Source organism: Oncorhynchus gorbuscha, linkage group LG19 (assembly GCF_021184085.1).
Source record: "Oncorhynchus gorbuscha isolate QuinsamMale2020 ecotype Even-year linkage group LG19, OgorEven_v1.0, whole genome shotgun sequence".
Classification (NCBI taxonomy): domain Eukaryota; kingdom Metazoa; phylum Chordata; class Actinopteri; order Salmoniformes; family Salmonidae; genus Oncorhynchus; species Oncorhynchus gorbuscha.
In genome coordinates this window covers 2,596,114-2,612,188 of record NC_060191.1, presented here as the reverse complement: position 1 = coordinate 2,612,188, position 16,075 = coordinate 2,596,114, and the positions used below count along the sequence as shown (strand labels likewise).

The 16,075-nt window shown below is 50.5% G+C and overlaps 1 protein-coding gene and 1 long non-coding RNA gene across 3 annotated transcripts in view; one reads left to right on the top strand and one right to left on the bottom strand.

Annotated features, from left to right (window-relative positions):
• The window catches only part of LOC124005316 (tripartite motif-containing protein 46-like), a 71,759-nt gene that overhangs the window by 27,744 nt on the left and 27,940 nt on the right, over positions 1-16,075 (top strand). For both annotated transcript variants that reach the window (XM_046314451.1, XM_046314450.1), the window contains exon 2: positions 12,128-12,386. In XM_046314451.1, the coding sequence (XP_046170407.1) occupies positions 12,128-12,386 (259 nt within the window). The remainder of the gene's footprint in view (positions 1-12,127; positions 12,387-16,075) is intronic.
• Positions 15,685-16,075, bottom strand: part of LOC124005318 — a 1,961-nt gene continuing 1,570 nt past the window's right edge. Inside the window, exons 2-3 of the long non-coding RNA XR_006833600.1 lie at positions 15,816-15,881; positions 15,685-15,762 (exon numbers count right to left, since the gene is read on the bottom strand). This is a non-coding gene — a long non-coding RNA (uncharacterized LOC124005318). The remainder of the gene's footprint in view (positions 15,763-15,815; positions 15,882-16,075) is intronic.

The following is a 16,075-nucleotide window of genomic DNA, read 5'->3' as shown; positions in this document are numbered from 1 at the left end:
CTCCCTGTCTCTCTACTATCTCCAACCCCTTATCCCCCCTCCCTGCTCCTCTAACTCCTCTCCCCGTCTCTCTTCTATCTCCAACCCCTTATCCCCCTCCCTGCTCCTCTAACTCGTCTCCCCGTCTCTCTTCTACCTCCAACACCTTATTCCCCCTCCCTGCTCCTCTAACTCCTCTCCCTGTCTCTCTACTATCTCCAACCCCTTATCCCCCCCGCTCCTTGCTCCTCTAACTCCTCTCCCCGTCTCTCTACTATCTCCAACCCCTTATCCCCTCCCTGCTCCTCTAACTCCTCTCTCATCTCTTTACTATCTCCAACCCCTTATCCCCCCTCCCTGCTCCTCTAACCTATCTCCAACCCTCCCCCCTCCCTGCTCTCTAACTCCTCTCCCCGTCTCTTACTATCTCCAACCCCTTATCCCTGCTCCTCTAACTCCTCTCCCCCATCTCTTTACTATCTCCAACCCCTTATCCCTGCTCCTCTAACTCCTCTCCCTCTTCTATTCCAACTATCTCCACTCCTCTCCCCCTTATCTCCCCCCCTTATCCCTGCTCCTCTAACTCCTCTCCCCGTCTCTTTACTATCTCCAACCCCTTATCCCCCTCCCTGCTCCTCTAACCCTCTCCCCATCTCTTTACTATCTCCAACCCCTTATCCCTGCTCCTCTAACACCTCTCCCTGTCTCTTTACTATCTCCAAACCCTTATCCCCCTCCCTGCTCCTCTAACTCCTCTCCCCGTCTCTTTACTATCTCCAACCCCTTATCTCCCCTCCCTGCTCCTCTAACTCCTCTCCCCATCTCTTTACTATCTCCAACCCCTTATCCCCCTCCCTGCTCCTCTAACTCCTCTCCCCATACTATCTCCAACCCCTTATCCCCCTCCCTGCTCCTCTAACTCTCTCCCCATCTCTTTACTATCTCCAACCCCTTATCCCCCTCCCTGCTCCTCTAACTCCTCTCCCCATCACTTTACTATCACCAACCCCTTATCCCTGCTCCTCTAACTCCTCTCTCCGTCTCTTTACTATCTCCAACCCCTTATCCCTGCTCCTCTATCTCCTCTCCCCGTCTCTTTACTATCTCCAACCCCTTATCCCCCTCCCTGCTCCTCTAACTCCTCTCCCTGTCTCTCTACTATCTCCAACCCCTTATCCCCCCTCCCTGCTCCTCTAACTCCTCTCCCTGTCTCTCTACTATCTCCAACCCCTTATCCCCCCTCCCTGCTCCTCTAACTCCTCTCCCCGTCTCTCTACTATCTCCAACCCCTTATCCCCCTCCCTGCTCCTCTAACTCCTCTCCCCGTCTCTCTTCTATCTCCAACCCCTTATCCCCCTCCCTGCTCCTCTAACTCCTCTCCCCGTCTCTTTACTATCTCCAACCCCTTATCTCCCCTCCCTGCTCCTCTAACTCCTCTCCCCATCTCTTTACTATCTCCAACCCCTTATCTCCCCTCCCTGCTCCTCTAACTCCTCTCCCCGTCTCTTTACTATCTCCAACCCCTTATCCCCCTCCCTGCTCCTCTAACTCCTCTCCCCATCTCTTTACTATCTCCAACCCCTTATCCCCCTCCCTGCTCCTCTAACTCCTCTCCCCGTCTCTTTACTATCTCCAACCCCTTATCCCCCTCCCTGCTCCTCTAACTCCTCTCCCCATCTCTTTACTATCTCCAACCCCTTATCCCCCTCCCTGCTCCTCTAACTCCTCTCCCCGTCTCTCTACTATCTCCAACCCCTTATCCCCCTCCCTGCTCCTCTAACTCCTCTCCCCGTCTCTCTACTATCTCCAACCCCTTATCCCCCCTCCCTGCTCCTCTAACTCCTCTCCCCGTCTCTTTACTATCTCCAACCCCTTATCCCTGCTCCTCTAACACCTCTCCCTGTCTCTTTACTATCTCCAACCCCTTATCCCCTCCCTGCTCCTCTAACTCCTCTCCCCGTCTCTTTACTATCTCCAACCCCTTATCTCCCCTCCCTGCTCCTCTAACTCCTCTCCCCATCTCTTTACTATCTCCAACCCCTTATCCCCCTCCCTGCTCCTCTAACTCCTCTCCCCGTCTCTTTACTATCTCCAACCCCTTATCCCCCCTCCCTGCTCCTCTAACTCCTCTCCCCATCTCTTTACTATCTCCAACCCCTTATCTCCCCTCCCTGCTCCTCTAACTCCTCTCCCCATCTCTTTACTATCTCCAACCCCTTATCCCCCTCCCTGCTCCTCTAACTCCTCTCCCCGTCTCTTTACTATCTCCAACCCCTTATCCCTGCTCCTCTATCTCCTCTCCCCGTCTCTTTACTATCTCCAACCCCTTATCCCCCTCCCTGCTCCTCTAACTCCTCTCCCCATCTCTTTACTATCTCCAACCCCTTATCCCTGCTCCTCTAACACCTCTCCCTGTCTCTTTACTATCTCCAACCCTTATCCCCCTCCCTGCTCCTCTAACTCCTCTCCCCATCTCTTTACTATCTCCAACCCCTTATCCCTGCTCCTCTAACACCTCTCCCTGTCTCTTTATTATCTCCAAACCCTTATCCCCCCTCCCTGCTCCTCTAACTCCTCTCTCCATCTCTTTACTATCTCCAACCCCTTATCCCTGCTCCTCTAACACCTCTCCCTGTCTCTTTACTATCTCCAACCCCTTATCCCTGCTCCTCTAACTCCTCTCCCCGTCTCTTTACTATCTCCAACCCCTTATCCCCCCTCCCTGCTCCTCTAACTCCTCTCCCCATCTCTTTACTATCTCCAACCCCTTATCCCTGCTCCTCTAACTCCTCTCCCTGTCTCTTTACTATCTCCAACCCCTTATCCCCCCTCCCTGCTCCTCTAACTCCTCTCCCCGTCTCTTTACTATCTCCAACCCCTTATCCCCCTCCTGCTCCTCTAACTCCTCTCCCCATCTCTTACTATCTCCAACTCCTCTCCCCATACTATCTCTTCTACTATACTATCTCCAACCCCTTATCCCCCCTGCCCTGCTCCTCTAACTGCTCCTCTTTACTATCTCCTCTCCCTGCTCCTCTAACTCCTCTCCCCATCTCTTTACTATCTCCAACCCCTTATCCCTGCTCCTCTAACTCCTCTCTCCGTCTCTTTACTATCTCCAACCCCTTATCCCTGCTCCTCTATCTCCTCTCCCCGTCTCTTACTATCTCCAACCCCTTATCCCCCTCCCTGCTCCTCTAACTCCTCTCCCTGTCTCTCTACTATCTCCAACACCTTATTCCCCCTCCCTGCTCCTCTAACTCCTCTCCCTGTCTCTCTACTATCTCCAACCCCTTATCCCCCGCTCCTGCTCCTCTAACTCCTCTCCCCGTCTCTCTACTATCTCCAACCCCTTATCCCCCTCCCTGCTCCTCTAACTCCTCTCCCCGTCTCTCTTCTATCTCCAACCCCTTATCCCCCTCCCTGCTCCTCTAACTCCTCTCCCCTCTCTTTACTATCTCCAACCCCTTATCTCCCCTCCCTGCTCCTCTAACCCTCTCCCCATCTCTTTACTATCTCCAACCCCTTATCTCCCCTCCCTGCTCCTCTAACTCCTCTCCCCGTCTCTTTACTATCTCCAACCCCTTATCTCCCCTCCCTGCTCCTCTAACTCCTCTCCCCATCTCTTTACTATCTCCAACCCCTTATCCCCCTCCCTGCTCCTCCAACTCCTCTCCCCGTCTCTTTACTATCTCCAACCCCTTATCCCCCTCCCTGCTCCTCTAACTCCTCTCCCCATCTCTTTACTATCTCCAACCCCTTATCCCCCCTCCCTGCTCCTCTAACTCCTCTCCCCGTCTCTCTACTATCTCCAACCCCTTATCCCCCTCCCTGCTCCTCTAACTCCTCTCCCCGTCTCTCTACTATCTCCAACCCCTTATCCCCCCTCCCTGCTCCTCTAACTCCCTCCCCGTCTCTTTACTATCTCCAACCCCTTATCCCTGCTCCTCTAACACCTCTCCCTGTCTCTTTACTATCTCCAACCCCTTATCCCCCTCCCTGCTCCTCTAACTCCTCTCCCCGTCTCTTTACTATCTCCAACCCCTTATCTCCCCTCCCTGCTCCTCTAACTCCTCTCCCCATCTCTTTACTATCTCCAACCCCTTATCCCCCTCCCTGCTCCTCTAACTCCTCTCCCCGTCTCTTTACTATCTCCAACCCCTTATCCCCCTCCCTGCTCCTCTAACTCCTCTCCCCATCTCTTTACTATCTCCAACCCCTTATCCCCCTCCCTGCTCCTCTAACTCCTCTCCCTCGTCTCTTTACTATCTCCAACCCCTTATCCCCCTCCCTGCTCCTCTAACTCCTCTCCCCGTCTCTCTACTATCTCCAACCCCTTATCCCCCTCCCTGCTCCTCTAACTCCTCTCCCCGTCTCTCTACTATCTCCAACCCCTTATCCCCCTCCCTGCTCCTCTAACTCCTCTCCCCGTCTCTTTCTATCTCCAACCCCTTATCCCCCCTCCCTGCTCCTCTAACTCCTCTCCCCGTCTCTCTACTATCTCCAACCCCTTATCCCCCCTCCCTGCTCCTCTAACTCCTCTCTCCATCTCTTTACTATCTCCAACCCCTTATCCCTGCTCCTCTAACACCTCTCCCTGTCTCTTTACTATCTCCAACCCCTTATCCCTGCTCCTCTAACTCCTCTCCCCGTCTCTTTACTATCTCCAACCCCTTATCCCCCTCCCTGCTCCTCTAACTCCTCTCCCCATCTCTTTACTATCTCCAACCCCTTATCCCTGCTCCTCTAACACCTCTCCCTGTCTCTTTATTATCTCCAAACCCTTATCCCCCTCCCTGCTCCTCTAACTCCTCTCCCCGTCTCTTTACTATCTCCAACCCCTTATCTCCCCTCCCTGCTCCTCTAACTCCTCTCCCCATCTCTTTACTATCTCCAACCCCTTATCCCCCTCCCTGCTCCTCTAACTCCTCTCCCCATACTATCTCCAACCCCTTATCCCCCTCCCTGCTCCTCTAACTCCTCTCCCCATCTCTTTACTATCTCCAACCCCTTATCCCCCCTCCCTGCTCCTCTAACTCCTCTCCCCATCACTCTTTACTATCACCAACCCCTTATCCCTGCTCCTCTAACTCCTCTCTCCGTCTCTTTACTATCTCCAACCCCTTATCCCTGCTCCTCTATCTCCTCTCCCCGTCTCTTTACTATCTCCAACCCCTTATCCCCCTCCCTGCTCCTCTATCTCCTCTCCCCGTCTCTTTACTATCTCCAACCCCTTATCCCCCTCCCTGCTCCTCTAACTCCTCTCCCTGTCTCTCTACTATCTCCAACACCTTATTCCCCCTCCCTGCTCCTCTAACTCCTCTCCCTGTCTCTCTACTATCTCCAACCCCTTATCCCCCCTCCCTGCTCCTCTAACTCCTCTCCCCGTCTCTCTACTATCTCCAACCCCTTATCCCCCTCCCTGCTCCTCTAACTCCTCTCCCGTCTCTCTTCTATCTCCAACCCCTTATCCCCCCTCCCTGCTCCTCTAACTCCTCTCCCCGTCTCTTTACTATCTCCAACCCCTTATCTCCCTCCCTGCTCCTCTAACTCCTCTCCCCATCTCTTTACTATCTCCAACCCCTTATCTCCCCTCCCTGCTCCTCTAACTCCTCTCCCCGTCTCTTTACTATCTCCAACCCCTTATCTCCCCTCCCTGCTCCTCTAACTCCTCTCCCCATCTCTTTACTATCTCCAACCCCTTATCCCCCTCCCTGCTCCTCTAACTCCTCTCCCCATCTCTTTACTATCTCCAACCCCTTATCCCCCTCCCTGCTCCTCTAACTCCTCTCCCCATCTCTTTACTATCTCCAACCCCTTATCCCCCCCTCCCTGCTCCTCTAACTCCTCTCCCCGTCTCTCTACTATCTCCAACCCCTTATCCCCCCCTCCCTGCTCCTCTAACTCCTCTCCCCGTCTCTCTACTATCTCCAACCCCTTATCCCCCTCCCTGCTCCTCTAACTCCTCTCCCCGTCTCTTTACTATCTCCAACCCCTTATCCCTGCTCCTCTAACACCTCTCCCTGTCTCTTTACTATCTCCAACCCCTTATCTCCCTCCCTGCTCCTCTAACTCCTCTCCCCGTCTCTTTACTATCTCCAACCCCTTATCTCCCCTCCCTGCTCCTCTAACTCCTCTCCCCATCTCTTTACTATCTCCAACCCCTTATCCCCCTCCCTGCTCCTCTAACTCCTCTCCCTGTCTCTTTACTATCTCCAACCCCTTATCCCCCTCCCTGCTCCTCTAACTCCTCTCCCCATCTCTTTACTATCTCCAACCCCTTATCCCCCTCCCTGCTCCTCTAACTCTCTCCATCGTCTCTCTACTATCTCCAACCCCTTATCCCCCTCCCTGCTCCTCTAACTCCTCTCCCCGTCTCTCTACTATCTCCAACCCCTTATCCCCCTCCCTGCTCCTCTAACTCCTCTCCCCGTCTCTCTACTATCTCCAACCCCTTATCCCCCCTCCCTGCTCCTCTAACTCCTCTCCCCGTCTCTCTTCTATCTCCAACCCCTTATCCCCCCTCCCTGCTCCTCTAACTCCTCTCCCCGTCTCTTTACTATCTCCAACCCCTTATCCCCTCCCTGCTCCTCCCTCCTCTCCCCATCTCTTTACTATCTCCAACCCCTTATCTCCCCTCCCTGCTCCTCTAACTCCTCTCCCCGTCTCTTTACTATCTCCAACCCCTTATCCCTGCTCCTCTATCTCCTCTCCCCGTCTCTTTACTATCTCCAACCCCTTATCCCCCTCCCTGCTCCTCTAACTCCTCTCCCCATCTCTTTACTATCTCCAACCCCTTATCCCCCTCCCTGCTCCTCTAACTCCTCTCCCCATCTCTTTACTATCTCCAACCCCTTATCCCTGCTCCTCTAACTCCTCTCCCCATCACTTTACTATCTCCAACCCCTTATCCCCCTCCCTGCTCCTCTAACTCCTCTCCCCGTCTCTTTACTATCTCCAACCCCTTATCCCCCTCCCTGCTCCTCTAACTCCTCTCCCCATCTCTTTACTATCTCCAACCCCTTATCCCTGCTCCTCTAACTCCTCTCCCCATCACTTTACTATCTCCAACCCCTTATCCCCCTCCCTGCTCCTCTAACTCCTCTCCCCGTCTCTTTACTATCTCCAACCCCTTATCCCCCTCCCTGCTCCTCTAACTCCTCTCCCCGTCTCTTTACTATCTCCAACCCCTTATCCCCCTCCCTGCTCCTCTAACTCCTCTCCCCGTCTCTTTACTATCTCCAACCCCTTATCCCCCCTCCCTGCTCCTCTAACTCCTCTCCCCATCTCTTTACTATCTCCAACCCCTTATCCCCCCTCCTGCTCCTCTAACTCCTCTCCCCATCTCTTTACTATCTCCAACCCCTTATCCCCCCTCCCTGCTCCTCTAACTCCTCTCCCCATCTCTTTACTATCTCCAACCCCTTATCCCTGCTCCTCTAACTCCTCTCCCCATCCTTTACTATCTCCAACCCCTTATCCCCCCTCCCTGCTCCTCTAACTCCTCTCTCCGTCTCTTTACTATCTACAACCCCTTATCCCCCCTCCCTGCTCCTCTAACTCCTCTCCCCATCTCTTTACTATCTCCAACCCCTTATCCCTGCTCCTCTAACTCCTCTCCCCATCTTTACTATCTCCAACCCCTTATCCCCCTCCTTGCTCCTCTAACTCCTCTCTCCATCTCTTTACTATCTCCAACCCCTTATCCCCCTCCCTGCTCCTCTAACTCCTCTCCCCGTCTCTCTACTATCTCCAACCCCTTATCCCCCTCCCTGCTCCTCTAACTCCTCTCCCCATCTCTTTACTATCTCCAACCCCTTATTCCCCCCTCCCTGCTCCTCTAACTCCTCTCTCCCATCTCTTTACTATCTCCAACCCCTTATCCCTGCTCCTCTAACACCTCTCCCTGTCTCTTTACTATCTCCAACCCCTTATCTCCCCTCCCTGCTCCTCTAACTCCTCTCCCCGTCTCTTTACTATCTCCAACCCCTTATCTCCCCTCCCTGCTCCTCTAACTCCTCTCCCCATCTCTTTACTATCTCCAACCCCTTATCCCCCCTCCCTGCTCCTCTAACTCCTCTCCCCGTCTCTTTACTATCTCCAACCCCTTATCCCCCTCCCTGCTCCTCTAACTCCTCTCCCCATCTCTTTACTATCTCCAACCCCTTATCCCCCCTCCCTGCTCCTCTAACTCCTCTCCCCGTCTCTCTACTATCTCCAACCCCTTATCCCCCTCCCTGCTCCTCTAACTCCTCTCCCCGTCTCTCTACTATCTCCAACCCCTTATCCCCCCTCCCTGCTCCTCTAACTCCTCTCCCCGTCTCTCTACTATCTCCAACCCCTTATCCCCCTCCCTGCTCCTCTAACTCCTCTCCCCGTCTCTCTTCTATCTCCAACCCCTTATCCCCCTCCCTGCTCCTCTAACTCCTCTCCCCGTCTCTTTACTATCTCCAACCCCTTATCTCCCCTCCCTGCTCCTCTAACTCCTCTCCCCATCTCTTTACTATCTCCAACCCCTTATCTCCCCTCCCTGCTCCTCTAACTCCTCTCCCCGTCTCTTTACTATCTCCAACCCCTTATCCCTGCTCCTCTATCTCCTCTCCCCGTCTCTTTACTATCTCCAACCCCTTATCTCCCCTCCCTGCTCCTCTAACTCCTCTCCCCATCTCTTTACTATCTCCAACCCCCTTATCCCCCTCCCTGCTCCTCTAACTCCTCTCCCCGTCTCTCTACTATCTCCAACCCTTATCCCCCCTCCCTCTCCTCTAACTCCTCTCCCCGTCTCTCTTCTATCTCCAACCCCTTATCCCCCTCCTCTGCTCCTCTAACTCTCCCCGTCTCTTTACTATCTCCAACCCCTTATCTCCCCTCCCTGCTCCTCTAACTCCTCTCCCCATCTCTTTACTATCTCCAACCCCTTATCTCCCCTCCCTGCACCTCTACCTCCTCTATCTCTTTACTATCTCCAACCCCTTATCCCTGCTCCTCTATCTCCTCTCCCCATCTCTTTACTATCTCCAACCCCTTATCCCTGCTCCTCTAACTCCTCTCCCCATCACTTTACTATCTCCAACCCCTTATCCCCCTCCCTGCTCCTCTAACTCCTCTCCCCGTCTCTTTACTATCTCCAACCCCTTATCCCCCTCCCTGCTCCTCTAACTCCTCTCCCCATCTCTTTACTATCTCCAACCCCTTATCCCTGCTCCTCTAACTCCTCTCCCCATCACTTTACTATCTCCAACCCCTTATCCCCCTCCCTGCTCCTCTAACTCCTCTCCCCGTCTCTTTACTATCTCCAACCCCTTATCCCCCCTCCCTGCTCCTCTAACTCCTCTCCCCGTCTCTTTACTATCTCCAACCCCTTATCCCTCCTCCCTGCTCCTCTAACTCCTCTCCCCGTCTCTTTACTATCTCCAACCCCTTATCCCCCTCCCTGCTCCTCTAACTCCTCTCCCCATCACTTTACTATCTCCAACCCCTTATCCCCCTCCTTGCTCCTCTAACTCCTCTCCCCATCTCTTTACTATCTCCAACCCCTTATCCCCCCTCCCTGCTCCTCTAACTCCTCTCCCCATCTCTTTACTATCTCCAACCCCTTATCCCTGCTCCTCTAACTCCTCTCCCCATCACTTTACTATCTCCAACCCCTTATCCCCCTCCCTGCTCCTCTAACTCCTCTCTCCGTCTCTTTACTATCTACAACCCCTTATCCCCCCTCCCTGCTCCTCTAACTCCTCTCCCCATCTCTTTACTATCTCCAACCCCTTATCCCTGCTCCTCTAACTCCTCTCCCCATCACTTTACTATCTCCAACCCCTTATCCCCCCTCCTTGCTCCTCTAACTCCTCTCTCCATCTCTTTACTATCTCCAACCCCTTATCCCCCCTCCCTGCTCCTCTAACTCCTCTCCCCGTCTCTCTACTATCTCCAACCCCTTATCCCCCCTCCCTGCTCCTCTAACTCCTCTCTCCATCTCTTTACTATCTCCAACCCCTTATTCCCCCTCCCTGCTCCTCTATCTCCTCTCTCCATCTCTTTACTATCTCCAACCCCTTATCCCTGCTCCTCTAACACCTCTCCCTGTCTCTTTACTATCTCCAACCCCTTATCTCCCCTCCCTGCTCCTCTAACTCCTCTCCCCGTCTCTTTACTATCTCCAACCCCTTATCTCCCCTCCCTGCTCCTCTAACTCCTCTCCCAATCTCTTTACTATCTCCAACCCCTTATCCCCCCTCCCTGCTCCTCTAACTCCTCTCCCCGTCTCTTTACTATCTCCAACCCCTTATCCCCCTCCCTGCTCCTCTAACTCCTCTCCCCATCTCTTTACTATCTCCAACCCCTTATCCCCCTCCCTGCTCCTCTAACTCCTCTCCCCGTCTCTCTACTATCTCCAACCCCTTATCCCCCCTCCCTGCTCCTCTAACTCCTCTCCCCGTCTCTCTACTATCTCCAACCCCTTATCCCCCTCCCTGCTCCTCTAACTCCTCTCCCCGTCTCTCTACTATCTCCAACCCCTTATCCCCCCTCCCTGCTCCTCTAACTCCTCTCCCCGTCTCTCTTCTATCTCCAACCCCTTATCCCCCTCCCTGCTCCTCTAACTCCTCTCCCCGTCTCTTTACTATCTCCAACCCCTTATCTCCCCTCCCTGCTCCTCTAACTCCTCTCCCCATCTCTTTACTATCTCCAACCCCTTATCTCCCCTCCCTGCACCTCTAACTCCTCTCCCCGTCTCTTTACTATCTCCAACCCCTTATCCCTGCTCCTCTATCTCCTCTCCCCGTCTCTTTACTATCTCCAACCCCTTATCTCCCCTCCCTGCTCCTCTAACTCCTCTCCCCATCTCTTTACTATCTCCAACCCCTTATCCCCCCTCCCTGCTCCTCTAACTCCTCTCCCCATCTCTTTACTATCTCCAACCCCTTATCCCTGCTCCTCTAACTCCTCTCCCCATCACTTTACTATCTCCAACCCCTTATCCCCCTCCCTGCTCCTCTAACTCCTCTCCCCGTCTCTTTACTATCTCCAACCCCTTATCCCCCTCCCTGCTCCTCTAACTCCTCTCCCCATCTCTTTACTATCTCCAACCCCTTATCCCTGCTCCTCTAACTCCTCTCCCCATCACTTTACTATCTCCAACCCCTTATCCCCCTCCCTGCTCCTCTAACTCCTCTCCCCGTCTCTTTACTATCTCCAACCCCTTATCCCCCTCCCTGCTCCTCTAACTCCTCTCTCCATCTCTTTACTATCTCCAACCCCTTATCCCCCCTCCCTGCTCCTCTAACTCCTCTCCCCGTCTCTTTACTATCTCCAACCCCTTATCCCTCCTCCCTGCTCCTCTAACTCCTCTCCCCGTCTCTTTACTATCTCCAACCCCTTATCCCCCCTCCCTGCTCCTCTAACTCCTCTCCCCATCACTTTACTATCTCCAACCCCTTATCCCCCCTCCTTGCTCCTCTAACTCCTCTCCCCATCTCTTTACTATCTCCAACCCCTTATCCCCCCTCCCTGCTCCTCTAACTCCTCTCCCCATCTCTTTACTATCTCCAACCCCTTATCCCTGCTCCTCTAACTCCTCTCCCCATCACTTTACTATCTCCAACCCCTTATCCCCCCTCCCTGCTCCTCTAACTCCTCTCTCCGTCTCTTTACTATCTACAACCCCTTATCCCCCCTCCCTGCTCCTCTAACTCCTCTCCCCATCTCTTTACTATCTCCAACCCCTTATCCCTGCTCCTCTAACTCCTCTCCCCATCACTTTACTATCTCCAACCCCTTATCCCCCTCCTTGCTCCTCTAACTCCTCTCTCCATCTCTTTACTATCTCCAACCCCTTATTCCCCCTCCCTGCTCCTCTAACTCCTCTCCCCGTCTCTCTACTATCTCCAACCCCTTATCCCCCCTCCCTGCTCCTCTAACTCCTCTCTCCATCTCTTTACTATCTCCAACCCCTTATCCCTCCTCCCTGCTCCTCTAACTCCTCTCTCCGTCTCTTTACTATCTACAACCCCTTATCCCCCCTCCCTGCTCCTCTAACTCCTCTCTCCGTCTCTTTACTATCTACAACCCCTTATCCCTGCTCCTCTAACACCTCTCCCTGTCTCTCTACTATCTCCAACCCCTTATCCTCCCTCCCTCTCTCGTCCTCCAGTCTAACATGAAGAGTATGGAGCGGGAGCTGCATTGCCCGGTGTGTACTGAGATGGTGAAGCAGCCCATCATCCTGCCGTGCCAGCACAGTGTGTGTCTGCTGTGTGCTGCTGAGGTGTTAATCCAGAGAGGATACCCTGCCCCAGACCTCCCCCCAGAGCCCAACTCCCCGGCCGCCTCCCCCAACACACGCTCCCCGCGCGGGGCACGCAGGCCCCCGCCCAAGACCACTGACCGCCTGGACCGCGTCCTCAGACCAGGTGGGTTAGTGTGTGTGTGAATGCTGATGTCGATCTTACTTGTGTGCCGGTGCCTGCAGATGAGAGTGACATCATCATCAGATCAGCATCTGACTTTATTTTACTGGTCAGTGAAGATGGTTCATACCAGAGCCATATATAAATACACACACTACCTACCATTCCAAAGTTTGGGGTCACTTAGAAATGTCCTTGTTTTTGAAAGAAAACCTCATTTAAAAAAAAAAGAAAAGAGAAAGAGATCAGAAATACAGTGTAGACATTGTTAATGTTGTTTCAGAAGTTTCAGAAGAAAGGCTTTGTTTCTGGCCATTTTGAACCTGTAATCGAACCCACAAATGCTGATGCTCCAGATACTCAACTAGTCTAAAGAAGGCCAGTTTTATTGCCTCTTTAATCAGGACTACAGTTTTCAGCTGTATTAACATACTTGCAAAAGGGTTTTCTTCTGATCAATTAGCCTTTTAAAAGGATAAACTTGTATTAGTTAACACAACATGCCATTGGAACACAGGAGTGATGGTTGCTGATAATGGACCTCTGTACGCCTATGTAGATATTCCAGCAAAGAAATCAGTCGTCCAGCTAAAATAGTCATTTACAACATTAACAATGTTTACACTTTATTTCTGATCAATTAGATGTTATTTTAATGGACAAAAAACATGCTTTTCTTTAAAAAACAAGGACATTTTTCAGTGACCCCAAACCTTTGAACAGTAGTGTATTTACAGTACCAGTCAAAAGTATAGACACACCTACCCATTCAAGGGTTTTTCTTTATTTTTTACTATTTTCTACATTGTGGAATAATAGTGAATACATCAAAACTATGAAATAAAACATATGGAATCAAATCAAATCCAATTTATTTGTCACGTGCCGAATACAACAGGCTTAGACCTTAGAATGAAATGCTTACTTACAAGCCCTTAACCAACCAGCTTTAAGAAGTTAAGAAAACAAATTAAAATAAGTGTTACGTAAAAAATAAAAAATAGAAAATTAAAGTAACAAATAATTAAAGAGCAGCAGTAAAATAACAAGCAAGGCTATATACAGGGGGTACCGCTACAGAGTCAATGTGCGGGGGCACCGGTTAATTGAGGTAATTGAGGTAATATATACATGTAGGTAGAGTTAAAGTGACTATGCATAGATTATAAACAGAGAGTAGCAGCAGTGTAAACGAGGGGTCTGGGTAGCCCTTTGATTAGCTGTTTAGGAGTCTTATGGTTTGGGGGTAGAAGCTGTTAAGAAGCCTTTTGGACCTAGACTTGGCGCTCCGGTACCACTTGCCGTGCGGTAGCAGAGAGAACAGTCTATGACTAGAGTGGCTGGAGTCTTTGACAGTTTTGAGGGCCTTCCTCTGACAACTCCTGGTATATAGGTCCTGGATGGCAGGAAGCTTGGCCCCAGTGATGTACTGGGCCGTATGCACTACCCTCTGTAACACCTTGTGGTCGGAGGCTGAACAGTTGCCATACCAGGCAGTGATGCAACCAGTCATGATGAATCATGTAGTAACCAAAAAAGTGTTAAACAAATCAAAATATATTTTCAATTTGAGATTCTTCATAGTAGCCACCCTTTGCCTTGATGACAGCTTTGCACACTCTTGGCCATCTCTCAACCAGCTTCACCTGGAATGCTTTCCCAACAGTCTAGAAGGAGTTCCCACATATGCTGAGCACTTGTTGGCTGCTTTTCCTTCACTCTGCGGTCCAACTCATCCCGAACCGTCTCAATTGGGTTGAGGTCAGGGGATTGTGGAGGCCAGGTCATCTGATACAGCACTCCATCTCTATCCTTCTTGGTCAAATAGCCCTTACACAGCCTGGAACTTCTGAATTCAAACACAAATGTTCTTAAATTAATTTTGATTGGACGATTGAGTAAATAGTAGAACTGAAATAGTCTCTCATTGTCCTGTTGAAAAATAAATAATAGTCCCACTAAGTGCCAAACAGATGGGATGGCGTATTGCTGCAGAATGCTGTGGTAGCCATGCTGACTAAGTGTGCCTTGAATTCTAAATAAATCACAGACACTGTCACATGCAAGCACCATCACACCTCCCCCTCCATGCTTCAAGGTGGGAACTACACATACGGAGATCATCCATTCACCTTCTCTGCGTCTCACAAAGACACAGCGGTTGGTACCAAAAATGTCAAATTTGGACTCATCAGACCAAAGGACAGATTTCCGCCAGTCTAATGTCCATTGCTCATGTTTTTTGGCCCAAGCAAGTCTCTTGTTATTGGTGTCCTTTAGTAGTAGTTTCTTTGCAGCAACTCAACCATGAAGGCCTGATTCACACAGTCTCCTCTGAACAGCTGATGTTGAGATGTGTATGTTACTTGAACTCTGTGAAGCGTTTATTTGGGCTGCAGTCTGATGTGCAGTTAACTCTAATGAACTTATCCTCTGCAGCAGAAGTAACTCTGTGTTTTCCTTTCCTGTGGCGGTCCTCATGAGAGCCAGTTTCTTCTTAGATTTTAATGTTTTTTTGCGACTGCACTTGAAGAAACTTTCAAAGTTCTTGAAGTTTTCAGGATTGACTGACCTTCATGTCTTAAAGTAATGATGGACTGTCATTTCCCTTTGCTTATTTGAGCTGTTCTTTCTATAATATGGACTTGGTCTTTTACCAAATAGGGCTATCTTCTGAATACCACCCCTACCTTGTCACAACACAACTGATTGGCTCAAACACATTAAGAAGTAAATCAATTCCACACATTAACTTTTGATAAAACACACCTGTTAATTGAAATGCATTCCAGGTGACTACCTCATGAAGCTAGTTGAGAGAATGCCAAGAGTGTGCAAAGCTGTCCTCAAGGCAAAGGGTGGCTACTCCGAAGAATCTCAAATATGAAATATATTTTGATTTGCTTAACACTTTTGTGGTTACTACATGATTCCATATGTGTTATTTCATAGTTTTGATATCTTCACTATTATTCTACAATGTAGAAAATAGTAAAAAATAAAGAAAAACCCTTGAATGAGTAGATGTGTCTATACTTTGTACTGGTACTGTATATCAAACAGTCCAGCCAGGTATCAGAACATCTGCCATGTGAGCGTATTTATTGTCTGAACATTGATGATGTAACAATAGGAGAGCTCCTCCTCCAGTTCCCTATGAAATGACCCTCTGTAAACAAACAAAACAGCCAATTTAAAACAGGTATTTATTGTCTGAACGTTGATGATGTAACAATAGGAGAGCTCCTCCTCCAGTTCCCTATGAAATGACCCTCTGTAAACAAACAAAACAGCCAATTTAAAACAGGTATTTATTGTCTGAACGTTGATGATGTAACAATAGGAGAGCTCCTCCTCCAGTTCCCTATGAAATGACCCTCTGTAAACAAACAAAACAGAACTGCCAATTTAAAACAGGTATTTATTGATTACCATTCTGCATAATGTGCATCCAAGTCTGTACGGTGTTGGTGTGTCTTCGTTGGTTTGGAAATCTATCTGAAATAAACAACACATTTTGGAAGTGTTAATTATCACCGAGCAATAGCTACAGTTGAAGTCGGAAGTTTACATACACCTTAGCCAAATACATCTTAACTCAGTTTTTCACAATTCCCAACATTCAATCCTAGTAAAAATTCCCTGTTTTAGGTCAGTTAGAGAGAATGTGAAGAATGTGAAATGTCAGAATA